Below are 19,416 nucleotides of genomic sequence, written 5' to 3' on the forward strand. Positions count from 1 at the left end.
GCTGTCACCACTGGACTCCTTACCGGCATTCAGTACCGGGTTTCTTCTGGGTAATAAACGCTGCGAGTGTACCCCGTTACTGGTGTACCTGGGCTGGCATTTCTGACCTCTTACTATGGATCAGGGAAGCTGTGGAGGGATCCCCCCTGGCCTATCACACTGACCAGGGCTGCATGGGTAGCAGGCAGAGCGGTGGTACTGGAAAAACTTGGGTCCAAACCTAAGAACAGCTGGGAACGGATTAGATATTGGGTCTAATATTCAATAAAAGCCAGTGCCTTTTATACAGTTCAGACACAGGCTATTTTTAGAATCAGCATGTAGCCTGTTTACACAAACATGGATTTACGTGCATTGCAAAGCCAGCAATATTTACACTTCTCTATGAAATTCTTAAAAAAACTTTGCTGTGATATCCTGCATCTTATTTCAGAGGCAGGAGATCTACTAGCAAGTCAAAATGTATAACTGGCATGAATACTTCAGATAGTCGCAGAATACACATTCCCAAAGAAAAAGTACAACCCTCAAACAAATTCCCAACATCACAATACACAAAAGACTTTGTAAACAAATGCTCATTGTATCGGATAAATTTATCAGAAATGAGACTTTTGCTTTACAAAGGTTAAACAAAAAAAAAAATTTATTTTCTACCCTGGTCTCAGAAATAACGATTTCCTATCTCAATATATACACAATATCAAACATAAGTGCTTGTGCAATTATATAAATAAGCACTCTGCGCTATTTCCTTTAAATAAATCCAATTTATGAGTGATCCAGTCACACAATTCTTCAACCTTATGCATCAAGTCTAGTGCACAAATTATTTTAGAGCATTCAGCCGGTGAAATAAGTATTGAACACATCAACATTTATTGAACACTCTTCCTGAAATTTATCTAGTACTTTGTACAAGAGACTTTGTTGGTAATGACAGCTTCAATACACCTCCTGTATGGAGAAACTAGTCGCATGCATTGCTCAGGTGTGATTTTTCCGCATTCTTCAAATCTTGAAGGTTCCGATGGCAGCAGATTTTTATCAAGAATGTCTCTGTACAATTTTCCATTCAACTTTCCTTCAATTACATGAAGTATGCCAGTACCGTGTGTAGAAAAACAGCCCCACACCATGATGTTCCCACCTCCAAACTTCACTGTTGGTATGGTGTTTTTGGGGTGATGTGCAGTGCCATTTCTCCTCCAAACATGGTGTGTATTATGGCATCCAGAGAGTTCAATTTTGCCCTCATTTGACCACACTATATTCTCCCAGTATTACACAGGCTTGTCCAAATGTTGTGCAGCAAACTTTAAATGAGCTTCAACATGTTTTTTCTTCAGCAAAGGAGTCTTGCGTGGTGAGCGTGAATATAGGTGGATGAGTGCATTGCTTATTGTTTTCTTTAAAACAATTGCACCTGCTAATTCCAGGTCTTTCTGAAGCTCTCAAGTGGTCCTTGGTTCTTGAACAACTCTTCTAATAATTTTTATTTTTTTCATTCCTCTGTCAGAAATCTTGTGAGGTGCACCTTGTCGTGGCTGGTTTATGAGGAAATGATGTTGTTTCCACTTCCGGATTATGGCCCCAACAGTGCTCACTGGAACATGCAGCAGGTTAGAGATCCTTCTGTAACCAATGCCATAAGTATGTTTTGCAACAATAAGGTAGCGAAGGTCTTGAGAGCGCTCTTTACCCATCGTGAGATGTTTCTTGTGTGACATCTTCGTAATGAGACACTTTTTTATAGGCTATCAGTTGTGGCTGAACCAACTGGATTGCTTTCTAATTACTGACAGATTTCAGCTGGTGTCTTGGCTTTCCATGACTTTTTGCATGTCCCTTTATTCATGTGTTCAATACTTTTTCTCTGTGTCATTTCACATTATTACACAAAACTTAATTTATGGACATCTATGGTTTGATTTCTTTGCATGTGTGGATTACAAGGGTTGTTGCTGACTTTTGGTGTAAATTTCATTACAATAGCCACATTAAATATATATTTACTGAGAAAAATGTTGATGTTGTCAATACTTATTTCACCCGCTGTACTACTAAAGATAAATTTGTGATAATGCTTATTTCTATTTTTAAATTAAAATTTAAGCCATCTATAAGACATTGGAAAATATAAATACAAACTATGGATCCAAAACTTTATTCAAAATAGGAATGTCTTAAGAACAACAATCTTAAGTTGATTATAAAAGGTATACGAGTTCTAAACAAATCACAGTTAAAATGTGAAAAAGGTATTATCACTGGATCTCTCAACATAAGTAACTTGCATACATGCATTAAAAAAAACAAAAAAAACACAAAAACAAAAAAAACTCTAATATAAAGTCACTTAATAAGGCGTTGACCAGTACACATTGCATTTTGGCACTAGGTCTACTAATATCTACTTATTTCAAGGTCACTCAACTGGCTTCAAGTTAATGGCGATGGAAAATGCTGCCTTGGGAGTTGTTACAGAATATTCACATAAATGCTTTATTAGAAAACAGGTCTGGTGATGGAGATGGATGTGAGCCATGATAGCATGTGTAGAAGGAGGGGGATGATCACTCCATACCATTAAACAGCAATTCATCATCAGCAATTGGCATTGACCTTGCTTTAAGGGAATAACTGCACCCAAACCAAGGCAGGAACACATTACAGAGCCATCAGAACCCTACACGGTTGCTAACAAGCACTCAAAAAAGTAGAGCTTTTCTTAGGTTGGTCCCACATGTGCATCCATTTCTTGAGAACATGGTGGAGGATCCATTTGACCATATTACCTTACTCTACTGTCTGTGGATATTTAGGTATTCGGGGCAGTTTATGCTTTGTGGAGTGTGTTTGGACTGTTCATTAAATGGACTAATGATGCTACAGGTGAATATTTATAGCCAATTGAACTGTAGCTATTGGCCAGTTTTGCCTTACACGTAAATTTTTCGGTGGTAATCGTATTACCGATGACCACAATTCCGACATCCTTCATCCCTACCAAAAAAAAAAACGATTGCACAAAAAAAAACAACTAAGTAAATACAAGCAGACTTGCCTGAAAGCCAAAGATAAAGATGTCTGATGGCACCGCAGGCTGACAGGCAGTGATTCCGAATGGACAGCTCTCTGGCACTTGAGTGACGTGTGTGCAGGTTAAGTGTTTAAAACTTCGCCTGCAGGGTCCACACATTGCCGCTTTAAATTAACATTCATCCAAGTCGCAGACACGAAGGATGTCGGAAATGTGGTCATCGATAATCCGCACCCAACCCAAATTTTTATACATGCAGGTTTGTTTGCATATAGTTAAAGTCCCCATAAAATATTGTATGATTAGTTATTTTCTCTCTGAATCTAGAGCAATGATTAAAATGTATTCTACTTCCCCCACCACCACCCAGACAGAGGCACAGGTATCAAGTCTATTATGCAGAATGTTTGGAACTTACATATATGGATTTTTTCTTTAAACGGGAACAGCATGTCTACCAAACCATGCTTAAAATTTCCCTTTCTTTCCCCACACTACCCTGACATAGCCCTTCTACATTACATGGTTTACCAGAGCATCCAATAGTAGCTGAAGAAAACACACTCCTTGTTCATGTCTGTATGTGACAAAATCACTAAACTACAATAATTTATTTTCCCCCCAATTAGTTTGCAATGTTTTGTATGGGGGATTCCATACCTGTATAGGAATTGTAATGATTTAGAGGATTAGGCAATTCTCCAATTTTAGGTTTTTATAAAGCAACATTTTAGAGCACTCTACAGAGAAATTTGTTTAATCGTTCACATCAATCCCACTGGATATTACAATCTAAATTCTAATCTCTTTGCTGTTTATCATATCTGAATATGAATATAAAAATGTAAAAATGGGAAGATCGTAAGAATTGCAATTAATATATGGCCTGCATAGGGGCACAGATGGGACCAATAGGTTTACTCCAACAAGGGCTCTGTCTGGGTAGCGTTGGTATGTTCTCCCCTTGCTTGTGTGGGTTTCCTTTGAGTGCTCAAGTTTCCTCCCACAATTCAAAAACATACTGCTAGGTTAATGTTAGTGTGTTGTGTGGTAGAGAATATTTTATTTTGCAGTAGTGATTGAGCTAATTGACCGTTGCATTTCTGGACATTAGATTACACTCCCATAATGAAACTGATCTTACATACAAATATTTTGTTAGTTTCTTGTTTTACAACTATATTAAACAACAACATTTGCTATGCTTGTAGAGTTGAAACATTTGAATGTTAAAAATTCTAAAATATCCTCTGTATAGAATTCTAGGAACATACACCTATACTTACCACCAAAGTACGCAAACACAAAGTGCTTGCTGGAGCACGTGGATCCAAGGCAGCCTGCAGATCCCAAACTTTTATTTTTCTGAAAAAGAAATGATGCTCTATATAAACAAGTTCAAGTGGTTCAAATCAGCACATACAAGTACACCCAGGGCAGTGCTGATCTGAGATAGAAAATTTGTTTTCCTAAAATATGAACAACCTCCCGCTTCATGGCCAGTCCGTTAGTTAACTGGTGGGTGCGGGGCTTAGCGATGTGATTCTCTTGTCTTCGACCCCCCCCTCACCCCACCGTTGTAATACGCTAAAATGGTTAGAGACGGAGTAAAATGATGTGTCCTACTTAACCACGCCCCAAAAATCGCCAGCATGATCTCCCCTCCCGGAATGGAGATCTCAAAAGTTGGTATGTATGTTTAAATCCAATCCCCTTATGGACCCAGCAATTTATGTCTGTTACATTCCATATTTAGCATTAGGTACCCATTTATCCTATTCTAAAAGTTTAGAGAACATAAGAGTGAGAAAATATTGAGGAAACTCAGAAGGACCAGAACTAGGGGGTTGGACATTTTCACTACAAAGACTTTTGCAATTATTTAACCGTTCTTTGCCGAGAGTCCATTCCTTCCCTAAATGAAAGCTTCAGAGGTGCAGTGTCACATCTCCTCAACTACATGAGTGGTACCTTGCTAAATGCAGCCAATTGTAGGGGTCCCTGGGTAATGGAAGATATTATTGTGAAGGCAAGGTATTCAATATATTTTTACGTGGAAACCCCCTTTAGCTAATAGATTAACACTGAGAATAATTTACATTAATACATACCCATCATATGCGCCGCTGACAATTCTCTTGTTGTCAAATCTTATACAGCGGACAAGTTCTTCATGTCCTTCTAAAACCCGTAAACATGCTCCACATTCTATATCCCATAATCTAGTTGGTTAAAAAGAGATACTAAATTAAAGACGTATTTTTTAATAATATGACACCATTTAAGCATTTTTAGTACATATGAAATAAAGTTCAAAGAACAGAATACATTGTACAGGAGAGAAAGAGATCAATTGTTACAATATTACTAAAAAATGTAATAAAATTAGGGGGAAAAATTAATTGAATCTATGTTGGCAACTTACCTGATGGTATTATCTGAAGAGCCACTTACAACTAACCGATCTCGATACTGTAGGCAAGCAATGCCACGTTTGTGTCCATTTAGTGTGCGAACAAATTCACAAGTACTGGTGCTCCAAACCTAAAATAACAAACCAAAAAATAACAGCACATGATAAATCTGACAAGAGGATGGACATATTTTATTCTATCCCCATGTTTGCATTCAAAAGTAGGATAGAACATGAAATATACACACACACCTGCTCGACCTGATGATCGGCCCAGGTTGTCAGTGGTTATCTCCCAACCGTCTTTATTGGCAGGGCCGATGATTATTTATTTTCCAGCATAATCCGCTGCAAAAACCACCTCTATCAAGTAGGAAATATTATGAAAATAGCAATGCCTTTTACACTGCTTGCTAGCCTCTACTTTTAACAATTGAATTCTGTGCCTTCATTATATCCCCTTTACTGACCCCTTATTTCTCACACTATTAATGGTATATGGGGTGGGTGTTCAAAATACTTTAGTTTAAAAAAAAAAAAAAAAGTAAAAAATAAAAAAATATTGCCATTTGTAGTTTTAATTGAAAGAAGGGTATTTCCAATCAGCATTAAAAGCATGTAAAAATTGCCCATTCTGGTGTTCCAAAAACACTTACATAAGATTTTAAATAACCATCTTATGATCACCACTTCCTAAATCTCCACTTAGCTGTACATTACATACAATAGATTTAGGATGGAAAAGCCATTTATAGAGGGAGAACCACTATATTGGAATTCTAACAACTTAGGAAAGTTTGTCTTTTAGAGTTTCTAAAACGACGCTCCTGCAGGAACCACTAGTTTCAGTATTCCAATTTATACATAAATAAAACACATACTGAGGACTGATATTTCTATACTTTGCTATTTGCATTTTTTTTTTTTCAATCGAGCATTGATTTTCATACATTACAAATACATAAGAAAAATAAATAAATCCCACAGTGCAGAAAAAAACAAAATTTGACAATGAAATTGATATTTTAGTAAAACCTATTACACGCGGTAACGTTAAACTCCAAAAAGATTCCTATCAGAATATTTGTATAACATGCTACAAGAGGCCTCTCTACTGTCACCTTCCTCAATATCTTCCCTTAAGATTGTTTAGATGTAAAATCATGCTCAAGACCAAACTCCTGTTCTTGCACCTATGTTTTCTTTCCTTCATAAGCTATAGCCTTACATATTCACTGCACAATCATGAGTCTCATCCAACCAGGTTTCAATTACACCCACTATATCAGAATCCTCTTCCAAAATTATTAGTTCTAGTTTCACTATTCAGAAGCACTGGGGAAATTGTTGAGGGCAGATATCCATGTTCCAAGTTTCTGTCTTCTGTATTTTAAAATCCCTGGGTGTATGTGTGTATGTTTGGAAAGTTTCCAAACAGCAGTCTGGCTTCAGTCAGATAAACAGCTTTGAGGCTGTCTTCAGTGTCTCACTAACTGGTCAGATACCTGGTGAGAGACACTGCAGTTTGTTACCAGTAACATGTTCTTTTGTGAGCAGGGGACATAAAGTCCTTCACTTTATGAAGGGCATTCTTTATTGTATTAGTTAGAGTCAGACAGGCAGGGACTTTTGCTGATTCTTGAAATAATTTTTTTGGAGCCGCTAAATAAAACTAGCTCCGGTTACTTTAACTGAGGCACTAGACTGATGTCATATTGTTTGGCTGTTGCATGGGAAGCGCAGCCATGTACCTCAGGAAACAGCACCCCTAACCTGATCTTGCGAATTATATATTTGTTTTTATTATCTAACGCACAAAAGATAAATGTGGTTCAGCAACTGCATTGCACACAAATTAAATAAAAATAATAAAATCACATTTTTTGTTTAGTAACAGATCAAACCACTTTGCAAAACTCAAAGTGTATAGCTTACTTTTCCCACTTTGCTTACATTTATATCCAAAAACTTTCAAAACTCGTAGATAGTCTGCAAGTACTGCTCTTTGCGAAGCCATACATAATCTAACATTAAAAAAAAACGATTTAAAGAAGGTTTTAAACCAGTGATGGACAACTTTACAGTCTTGAAGGGCTGCATGTGCAACCCTCTAATGATCTACATGACTGCACATTACCCATAACCTCAAAAGTTAAATACATTTAATGAAAGATATCGGTTATAACATATCAGTGAATATTTTAATGTAAGATAAACCAGTGTTACAAACTATAACCAATCTGATAATTGAATAACACTTTTGAAACAGTTAGGTGTAAGGCTTGAACAGAAACAAACTAATTCTGCACAGAGGTTTCCAACCATCAATTTGTTGCAATTGCTGTGTTTAATGTGCTCTGTGATAAGAGAATGTATGTGGAACCAAAAATAGACAAATTTATAGCAAGACAAGTGCATAACAGGCCTGCCTAAAAAGGCAATGAATAAGCTCAAGTCCAGTCTTATGACTCGCTGTATCTCACTCATTGCCCCAACCTTTATTTAACAAGTGCTTGGGCCTCCGGTGAAGCTCAGTGGGGCATAAAGGCCCATATAAGAAGAGCTAAAGCCAGCTAGGCAGAAAGCAAAGAAAAGCACAGACTAGTCATAAAGCAGGAATGAACCGACGTGACGGCCGCAGGTGAAGGCTCAGAGGGCCACCTGTTGCCCAGCATTGTATTAACCAAAGTAATAAACTACAGAGGTTGATCACTACAGAACAACTTACCTTTAGTATATCCTGCCTCCCCCAATGGTTTAAATACACCCAATACCTGAACTCCAGAGTTTGGCTCAGGTTTTAGTGCAATTGGGTGTATAAGGGCTTAACATTAACTATTTGCCAGCAATTACTTCCACTTTCTTACATAATTAACCAAATATTACAAATACTGAGGCTTCCTCTAATTGGCGTCAGTACAGTTTACTATTCAGAGGATAGAGTTCAACGCACCTTTATTGTTCGATCACCAGAAGCAGAAACAATATATTTGTCATCAAAGTCCACTACGTTTACAGCTGCACGATGACCAACTAGAACACGGCGCAATGTGATATCTGTAGGAGATGCCATATCCCAAACAGCAATTGACCGATCCTTTGAACAGGTTACCATTAAGCCATTGCAGAATCGAAGATGAAGGACTGCTTCATTATGATGAATGAGAGTATTTAGCACCTCTCCACTATTCACATCCCAAACTCTACAATATAAAAACAATCCTGTTAATATTAGAAGCAAAGCAGAAATTTTATTTTTTCCTAAAATGGAAGAGTACAGTTTGGAAACTGCTGCTGCTCTTGGCCACGAGAAAAGTAAAACTAGTAAAGATAATCTTGCAGTCAAAGTTCCTCTATGTCCTTCAGCAGGCACCAATTCATATACCACATTATGTCTTTTGATAAAATGATCATTACATTTCTACATTAGTGTGGGCAGATGAGTGTCCGTTTTAGGTTTACAACATTGTGCAGGTCTAGGACTTTCTCCCAAACCTTTGGCTGTAGTTCTATGAATCCCAGCTGGTACATATTATATCATGGTTGCTGCCTGAGAGACATAATTGATCTCCACGAGTATTTATTAAGAGAAATAGGCTCCATACACTCCAAAATGCCATTTATGTTTGCTGGTAGAAGGTCCACAATTGACAACTACCCCCCTCACTATCACAAGCGAATAAAGTTTGGAATCTCTTAATTAAGATTCTTGGTGAATCTGGGTATGACCCGAATACTCCCTTCTAGTAAAGTACTACACTAGGAGAGCTGCTAGCTACATATTCATGGGGAGGCTGCCTGGTGTAGATGTGGGTTTAGCCAGATCATGATGGAAAAAATTATATGGAGTGCCAGAAGGGTATTTCTATAGGTAACTCCAACATGCTTTAGACACGTAATTTCCTGGTAATGTGCCCTGCATAGAAAATGCACTCGAAACAACGTTATTATGACTTGGCCCTAGGCACCATATCTCATCAATACATTTGCTACTTTTGGATGGTATGGGTGCAAATAGTCTTTCAGGGTTGAAGAGTACCTGTGAATTACACATGGCCCGTTAGGGGACAAGGATTGGGGAACAAATCTCAAGATTGCATATAAAAAAAGGTATGAAGTCTTTAAAATTTAGACAGATTCAAACTTTTCTTTTTCATAGGGCATATTTAACATCTGTGAGGGTATTTAAACTTGAAAGACAAGACTCTGGCTTTTCTAAATTGAGGGACCAGCAAGGTGCCTTTTGGCACTTTATATGAGACTGTCCCAAAGTGTCTATATTTTGCAATAAAGTTTGTGAGCTGTGTAATGAGAATGGGAGTGGACCTACCTCCAGTGAATCCACCAAGAATGTGCCTTTTTGTGATGGATTTAAAGGGTAAAATGCACTAGCTTACTTAACAATTGATAAATAACCTGGTTAAATGTTAATATCGCCATAAAATGGATCGCTCCTGAACATCCTAAAATCCCAGACTGCATTAGATTAGTTAATGAAACGGTTGGCCATCTATACAAGACGCAATGCGCTTGATACATATGAAAAAATTTGCCACAAATTGATAACTTCACCCTTTGTGTTGCCAAACTTAAGAGATGTTCCCCTTGATGCGTAGGGCGGGCACCAGTCACCCTCTAATGAAACGTGGGATTGACGTCTGCACTTGCAATTGATGTGTATATTTTGGTGGTTGCTGCGACAGAGGGTACAGGGGTTCCAGTTCTGTAATTTTCAGATTATGGCAGAGTTTTAAGTGGTGCAGTGTAGGTTGGTGCTGTGGTGTGTCATTTCTGTTGCTGTGTAAAGAGGGCTTACTTTAATGGTCTTAGATGGTTTGCAAAGTACCTGGTTGGTTTATCCCTAGCTCTCTATTTGAAATAAAAAGACCTTTACGGTGAGACTCCATCCATCCCACCTCTCTTCACAGGACTCTACCAACACCAGGAGACAAACCAAAGCAATTTTCTATGAACTGAACAAACAACCTGACCCTACTCAAAGAGCAAACTCAAGGACAATAACCCATTGAAAAACAAGAGCAACATAATAGGCTTTTTCCAGCATTAGCACATCCACATGGAAACACATCACCACACCAACCTACAAGCCACAGAAGTCACCTTCTAGTGACTTTTATATTTATGAAAAAAAATATTTTTCTCTTTGTATTTTTCCTGAAAGATGATTCTTTCTATTCTAGCAATGTTAGTTTATACTGCGTGCGTACATACATGTATATAACAAACATTACAATTTAGTTGTCCCTGCGTAGGTTGAAGTTTGTTTATTAAAACCAAATATTTATGCATTCTATTGACTTAAATGGTTAGATTCGTACAGTGTTAGTATAAAAAATGGGAAATAAGATGTTTCTATAGGGCAAAGGGATAGTAAATGTTCCAATATGTCAAATGGATGGTGGATTGGAGGTGAATGTATACCAATGGATTGATTTATAGATACCTAGTTGTTCAACTATGAAGGAAATTACACTTCTAAACACTAGTTGCCGCAGGCATGTTCTGATACAGCCCAGGGCCACGATCATAATTCAGAGCATTCCTCAGAAGAGGAAGGTGAATTAGACTTTGATCTACAAGAAGACACATCTGTAGATTCTGCATTTGCCCATAATGTTGATAATCTTATTTTGGGAATCATCATCATCTATTTATATAGCGCCACTGATTCTGACTAGTCCCTTCGGACTGTCAATGGAGGAATGGAGCAGGGAGAGTTGCTGTACAGAGAAGTCATTCACATCAGTCCCTGCCCCATTGGAGCTTACAGTCTATATTCCCTAACATACACACACAGACAGCGAGCGAGACTAGGGTCAATTTTGATAGCAGTCAATTAACCTACTAGCATGTTTTTGGAGTGTGGGAGGAAACCGGGGCACCCGGAGGAAACGAAAAAATAATATATTTTCAATGAAAACCAGGGTATACATACTAAAAAAATATATTATAGTGTTATAATTTCTAGTAGATTTATACTCTGTTTTTGGTGTATATATTTATATTTTTTGCTATCATCATCACCGTTTATTTATATAGCGCCACTGATTCCGCAGCACTGTACAGAGAACGTATTCACATCAGTCCCTGCCCCATTGGAGTTCACAGTCTAAATTCCCCTAACATACACACAGACAAGAGACACAGACAAAGAGAGAGACTAGGGTCAATTTTGATGGCAGCCAATTAACCTACCAGTATGTTTTTGGAGTGTGGGAGGAAACTGGAGCACCCGGAGGAAACCCATACAAACTCCACACAGATAAGGCCATGGTCGGGAATTGAACTCATGACCCCAGCGCTCTGAGGCAGAAGTGCTAACCACTTTGCCACCGTGCTGCCCCATCAGACATACCTTAGGTTTTGCAGATCCAGAACCCATGGGCCCCTCGAGGTTCTCTTTGTTTAAAAAGACCAATGCACAGGTGGCGGCTTTCCCTCCATCCCTTCAGATGATGGAAATGGTAACAAACGCCTGGCTAAGGCCAAATAAGCAGTTTATGCCCGGTAGATTTAAGTTGCTTTACCCTCTCCCGGAAGAGAATTCAGTTAAATGGGAGGCCTCCCCCAGGGTTGACACCCCTGTAGCACGCTTGTCCTCCTCTTCAGCTATTCCCACCCAGGAGCGGGTTTCACTGAGGGATCCCACGGATAAAAAGTGCGATCAGGCCCTCCGCTCAGCATACGTGGCATCAGGCAGTATGTTTAGACACATTATGGCAGTGGCCTCGGCCAACAAGGCTATTCAGCTATGGGCTGAGCAGTTCGAGGCATTCAGGATAACATTCCACGTGCGGAATTCTCTCATTGGCCGAGCATATTCAGGAGACTTCTGATTATGTAGAGCAGGCAGCCATGGATGCTGTGTCCATCAATTCTGGATCATCAGCTCTCATTACTGCAGCTCCTTGCACCTTATGGTTACGCTCTTGGACAGCGACAGCTGCTTCAAAGCAAGCTCTAGAGGCTTTACCATTTGATGGGGTTACTCCTTTCGGAGCAGAACTAGAAGAGGTCATTCAGGTGGCCACAGGAGGAAAAAGTAACGCTCTTCCCATGCGTTCCAGCAGACCGCGACAAGGACGTTTTCGGTCCTTTCATTCCTCTGCCTGAGGCCAGGGCACCCCGTCGAGAGGCCAATCCTCTGCCCCCAGGGGAGGGTATAGCAGAGGCAGGGGCGCTGTTAGTCGTGGAGCCTTGAGACCGGGTGATAAGCCCACAGCGTGACAGTCTTTCCCCTCGGGAATCTGTGGTGGGGGAATGCCTTCTTCATTTCCAGCGTCAGTGGTGGGCATCCACCACGGACACTAGGATACGAGCAATCATAGACCTAGTTCAGTTCCCACCACCAAGGTTCTTCTCCACAGCAACCCCCCTTTCACCCCTCCCTCAGGCGCAAGGCACTTCAGGAAGCGATACAGAATTTGCTGGCAACCAGTGTTATCATTCCCGTTCCAACACAGGAAAGAGGTCAGGGGTTTTACTCCAGTTCCTAGCGCCAAAACAGGACGGATCATTACACCCAATTTTAAGTCTGCAGTCTCTGAACAAGCAGGTAATAACTCAAAAGTTCAGAATGTAGTCCCTTCGGACTGTCAACAGAGGAATGGAGCAGGGAGTTTCTGGCTTCTATAGACAAGGATGCCTACCTACATGTTCCTATATGGAGGGGTCATCATTGCCTTCTCTGCTTTGCGGTAGGAAACTCCCATTTTCAGTTCAGGGCCCTACCTTTCGGCCTAGCTACTGCTCTCCGTGTTTTCTATCTAGATGATCTCCTTCTGAAAGCATCGTCGGCATCGCTCTTAACTCGCCACATTCAGACAATTATGCAGTTTCTGAAAGCTCACGGGTGGATTCTGAATTTACCCAAATCATTCCGGCACAGCGAATGCGCATCCTAGGTCTCATGTTCGATACAGTGACCCAGAGAGTCTATTTACCGGAAAACAAGGTCCTCGCCCTCTTGTGCAGAACCAGGACCATACTTGTGCGGAGAGAGGCATCTTTCCTCAGCTGCATGAAACTCCTGGGAACCATGGTTTCAGTGTTCGAGGCCGTGCCCTTTGCACAATTCCATTCTCGCCCTCTTCAGCAAGATATTATTATTATTATTTTTTATTTATAGGGCACCACTAGCTATCCGTAGCGCCGTACAAGGACAGACAAACACGATACAGGGCGAGACAGCACGGTACAGTTAACAAAAGGCACAGTAACTCCGAAGCTCAATGTACAGCTAGATGAGAGGTGAGAGCCCCAAGCGGGGTAGAGAGAGGGGTAGAAGGGCAGGAGGACCTCGCGGAAGAGACAAGGAGCTGAAGAGCAGAGTTAAGGTGGTGGAGAACAGAAGGAGAGGAGGCCCTGCTCGAAGGAGCGTACAATCTAAGGGGAGGGTAGGACGGACAGAGACGCAATGGTAGGAAGAGGGAATGGGGAGAACAGAGGCAGAGACGGAGAGGGGGGAAGAGGAGAATGAAAAGGAGGGAGATAAGATTGGGACAGGAGGGAGGGGGGTAGGGGGAGATTGGGAGGAGGTCAATTAGGTGGGGGACTGGAGGGCTTTAAGGAAGAGGTGGGTTTTTAAGGCCCGTTTGAAGCTAGACAGGTTGGGGGAAGTTCTGATGGAGCGGGGAAGCTGGTTCCAGTGGAGGGGGGCAGCGCGGGAGAAGTCTTGGATGCGAGCATGGGAGGAGGTAACCAGGGGGGAAGAGAGGCGGCGGTTGTTAGCCGAGCGCAAATGGCGGGATGGAGCGTGAATGGAGGTAAGATTCTTTAAAAGTGGTCGGGATCTCAGGAGCATTTAGACAGGCAAATTATTCGCCTGTCGAAACCCACTCGTCTTTCCCTGGCTTGGTTGTTGTCCAGACAAAATCTGGACAAGGGTCAGACCCTTCAGACCGGCCCATGGGCCTTAGTTACCACAGACGCAAGTCTGCTAGGCTGGGGAGGGGTGACAGGGTCCCCGAGATTTCAGGGTCTCTGGTCTCACCAAGAGGTCACACTCTCGATCAATATCCTAGAACTCAGAGCAGTGCACAGGACATTGACAAAAGATCATACACTTGCATCACTTTCGTCTTCCCCCATTTAAATTATTCCTTAATGCTGTTCTTGCTATTCTATAACGGATTATCTGTATATGGTGTTAAAACAAACATTTTAACCTATTGAAGATGTGACTTAATTTTAAATTGCATTAAATTATTTGGGGATGTTCGTGTGGGTGCTTGCAAGAAAATGAGGACACTTGTCACCAGGTTACAAGCTTATTATATGCATTTAGAAACAGACTAGACTGTCTTTTTATTCCCCCCCTTTGCAATTTTAGCATGATGTTGTTCTGGCCATCTATCTAGCCTATAAAGGTTATTTAGATGTAGTGATAAAACAAACTTTTATAACCTATTTTGGCTTTTTTTGTAACATAATAAAAATATGCTTTATTTTAATATAATTATGTTAGGTATTTTCATTGGGATGCCTTTAACATAGTTTAGTTTAATAACCTACCCGATAGCTTTTGCACTATGGTTCTAGCCTTTTATGTAAATAAAAGGTACAAATAAAAAAAAAATTAATTATAAAGTAGTATTTAATTTTATACGGATACCTCAGAGGTGCATGTACACTAGCAGTAACATGCCCCAGTCCTGAATCAGGCAGCAACAGAAGTTGCTATTCTACCTTTTCTGGAGGGTGTTTAACTCCCACATTGAGATTGGTTATTTTGTGAAAAATGTAGGTAAATTATTTCAGAATTTTATGAAGATTCTCCTAAGCCTGAAAAAAACCAAAGCAGAATGGCTTAACAGCATATTTGTAAACCAATACCTTACAGTGGAGTCTGAAGAACCAGTAACTATTACTCTCTCATCATACTGTAAACAAAGGACTGATCCAGTATGTCCTGTTAGAATCTTCAGACACTCCAAAGTTGTTTTGTCCCATATCTGTTAAAATACACAGAATTTGTTTAAAATAAACCACACATTTATTGCAGCTAGTTTAAAATGATACTTCGTCTAAATTAAGCATTAAAAAAAATAAAAAATTATATATAGTTCTATGGACAGATCACAATAAAGAGAGGGGACAGTACAGCAATAAAAGTAAAACACATTATTCAAATAAGCTGAAGTTATTTTATTTTGCTAGAGTAGACCTCATATTCATGCATGCATGGTAAAAAAACAAAAAAAACCTGATGGACCCAATTCAACTGCCAAAGGTCAATCCCGTCAATGCAGACACACTGAAGTCAAAAACATCCAATTGTACTACGCTAACACTAGAGGCAAGACCCCTAGGAGGTCAAATCAACTAAAACTGATGTGCCACTGGAAATCACTGTATTGTCTGACTGTGCACATTTCCAGGTAATACGATACCCAAACATCATATTTTACTGCACATCACATTGCTTTGAATTGAATCTACCCCCTAGTGACATAACTTCCTAAAGGCAGAACAAAAACAACTGGTGGAGGTGGTCAGTATATAAAGAAAAGCAATTGTTATAAGTTGTCAGGCCTGCCTCTTCTGGCAACAGACAATTTATTAGCACTGCCAGGTAGAACAGTTAGAGAAGGAGTAAGCGTGTTTTAATAATATGATGTCAATGTCCCCAGTTTGCTATTTAAAACACATCACAGACAACAGTAAATTAATTAAAATAAAGTACATTATTAATGGGTCACAAGGCAGACAGAGGCATTATGGTTTCCAGGTGGAAAAAAAAAGTTAACAAACCTATGACAATTTTACAACTGTACGGAAATCCTTTTGAGGGGCACAAAGGAATTTCTCCACAAGAATCCACTACTGGGATTTTTGCTAATAGTTACAGAATATACTGTTAGACACATATGCAGATTTTTTTTTCTTTTGTCCACGATTGATACTAACAGATTTTTGCCCACTCATGTTTTAATGGCTAAATCACATTAGCCCTTTAAGAGGTCAAGTTGTATATCCAGACTATAAACCATCGTTCGGTTACTGAGGTCTTTTCCACTAATGACGACACATAAAATATTGGGTGTCTAGCAAAGCATTTTAATACATTAGAAGCATGATTGGATATTAACTGAAACTACAAATGTGTGGAAGCCCCTTTTTTTCAACACTCTTTTATATGTCTCCATTAATGAATTGTTTTCATTATTTTAGTAGTTAACAGTATAAAATACCAGTTTACAGTATTACGTATATATATGAGCTCATGCAAGGAGATTGAAATATGTTCATTTTTGAACTCATTTCCACTGTAACCCAAAACACAATTCAAGATATATTTCGCTTGTAATGTTTATAACAGCCAATGGAGAGTTAATTCTTACTTTGATAGAGTTATCCCGCAGGCCACTAATTATCTTTTCGTCGTCATATTGAAGACAGTAAACTCCTTTACTATTTTCAGAACGGCACTGAATTCTCTGCAAATTATGCCTTCCACATCTCCAGTTTGATTCTATGGTCTAAAAAAAACAAAAAACAAAAAAACATTTTACTTACATACTTGGCAACATTTTTGAAAGAACACAAATAAACATATCTGTAAGACTTAGAAACATTTTCAAAAAGAATGCTCTCGTTAACGTTGGCAGAAACTATTTATTGGGTACATAGCACCACTGGAAACATGCTAAACGCTAATTTCTTTTAAAGAAACAACTTTAAACTATCCATTTAAATGTCGATATGATTTATGTTGGTACATGAACCTTCAAAGTGCTCTGTAGCAGATATATAAAAGTGTGAATGAAAAAGATTTTATGTAAAAGTTTAAATGGATAAATAAGAATTCATAATAAATGTTTAAATTGTGGTAAGACATCTGCTGTTACTTAACGTAACCCCTCCATTTCGCGTTACCAAAAGTGCACCAAGTGCTGTATCCATTCCCCTAATTGTTGAGCCCTGGAGAATGGTTATTGGTGCTGGCAGGGTAAGTTACTCTGGAATTGAAGGAATCTGGAACATAAAAACCCACGGTTCTATCATTTGGGGATGGGGAGGGTTCATTACAACAGAAAGGTTTAACTGGAGTCTTACAGACTTAATTCTCTATGCAATTAAAAAAAATTTTTAAAAAAAAACCCAGAAAAAAACCCCCACAAAACTAAAAATTGTCAGAGTAGCGTTCTGATAATTAAAGGTTATTTGAACAGCAAAGGCGTATACCATATGTTATCTAAAAAGCCGGCTGGCAATAACAGTATAAAAAGGTTTAGAAAAGAGTAGCAGGAGCAGATTGATAAGGTCTAGGGTAAACTGGATTTAACAGTACAATGATAATTACTTTTATTAGAGAAAAAAAAACAAAAAAAAACACAATATTTCAATGTAGGCTACTGAAAGCTGGAAATGATGGGGTCTTGTATGAAGATTAACGTGTGGCCCATAATACAGAACTTCTTTAGGCTAAAAACAAATCATCCATGGCAGGTGACACTTTCTATCTACCAATACACTTATAAGTTTGACATTTTTCAAAGATGAAAACTATTTAAGGCAGACAGTAATCAGTGAGTGATAATTCTAAACACCTGGTATCTTGGAGCAATATAATCGAAACCGTAGACTAGAAGATAAATAACGATGAGAATAAGATTTACAGGAATTTCTTAAGTCTCTTTCAGCAATTACTACTTAATATAGGGATCATTCCATGACAAAAATTACCCAGAAAAATCATGATACCCACAGACTCAGATTTTCATTAAAAATGGTACTCCTCATACTACCACATGTCTACTAACCCATGTAAAATGTATCTTCTCTAGGCTTCTGAGGTATAGGGGGTCAAAGTTATGTAAAATTACTCAGAAATGTTATTCCTAATTCTCAGTTGTTAGTAATATGTCTTATTAAAATAAATTCACATCTCAGTGCCTAATTCATATATCACTTTGAAGTTTTTATCCTTTGTCAATCACAATATGGGGATTACAGAAAAAAACTTTTATCAATCTTGCCTAAGTCTGAGAGTCATTAAAAAGTCATTTAGTTCAAAAATCAAGAATTTTTGGAGAAAATATTCTTGTGTTCAATAAGCATTATCAATCCGAGTTCCTTTTTTTTTTTTTTAAACTGATCCTTAAAGTATACTTTAAAGGGCTATGAAAGAAAAATAAATGGGATTTTGATTGCACGCCATGTGTTTTCCTTTTCGATTTTAAACACCTCATAAAAATTACCCATATAAAGCCCACTTGCCCCTATTGATTACTTTTCTGTAATTTCTGAAACAATAGTAGCTGCCAGCAATTCTCAAAAGGTGATGTCAGTTTGACTTTTTTGGAAAACACAGAAATTTCTTTAAAAAAAACAAAAACCGTTTAAAACATTAGAATTAAACACAAAATAACCATGGGAATTTTTAAAAAAAAAAACATTCTAGTCTAATGGTATCTTCTGATACCGAACACCTTCTCTCAAACAGATACCCAAGGACTGACTGACCACAGTGAAGGCTCAGCAAGAATGAACCTGTTAATGCAGGCTGAAACATGCGCCAACCTGCCCTGAGTGACATCTTTTGAGAATGCCAACAGCTACTATTGTTTCCGAAATTATAGAAAAGCAATGAAGAGGGGCAAGTGGGCCTTAGAGGTCATTTTTATGAGGCATTTAATGGTGTTAAAATTCCAAAATGGAAACACATGGTGTGCAAAATTATGACCAAATTACTTTTCATTTTTAAAGCTAAATTTTTAACATTAAAAACTCATACAGGCAATCAAAATCTAATTATTTTTCTTTCATAGCCTTTTAAAGTATACTTTAAAGATCAGTTATAAAAAAAAAGAGAAAAAAAAAGAATAAAAAAAAAAATGTTAACTCCTCTGCCTCAGGTTGATAATGCTTATTGAACACAAGTATTTTCGTCTCAAAAAATTCTTGATTTTGAAAAATTATTTTTTAATTATTTTAA

At 38.6% G+C, this 19,416-nt stretch overlaps 1 protein-coding gene across 2 annotated transcripts in view; it reads right to left on the reverse strand.

Annotated features, from left to right (window-relative positions):
• FBXW11 (F-box and WD repeat domain containing 11) overlaps positions 1–19,416 on the reverse strand; it is a 60,698-nt gene that overhangs the window by 8,728 nt on the left and 32,554 nt on the right. For both annotated transcript variants that reach the window (XM_075209785.1, XM_075209786.1), the window contains 6 exons: positions 16,820–16,957; positions 15,312–15,430; positions 8,410–8,659; positions 5,469–5,587; positions 5,155–5,265; positions 4,330–4,408 (listed from right to left, as the gene is read on the reverse strand). In XM_075209785.1, coding sequence (XP_075065886.1) covers positions 4,330–4,408; positions 5,155–5,265; positions 5,469–5,587; positions 8,410–8,659; positions 15,312–15,430; positions 16,820–16,957 — 816 coding nt within the window. The remainder of the gene's footprint in view (positions 1–4,329; positions 4,409–5,154; positions 5,266–5,468; positions 5,588–8,409; positions 8,660–15,311; positions 15,431–16,819; positions 16,958–19,416) is intronic.

This window comes from Mixophyes fleayi, chromosome 4, assembly GCF_038048845.1.
Source record: "Mixophyes fleayi isolate aMixFle1 chromosome 4, aMixFle1.hap1, whole genome shotgun sequence".
Classification (NCBI taxonomy): domain Eukaryota; kingdom Metazoa; phylum Chordata; class Amphibia; order Anura; family Limnodynastidae; genus Mixophyes; species Mixophyes fleayi.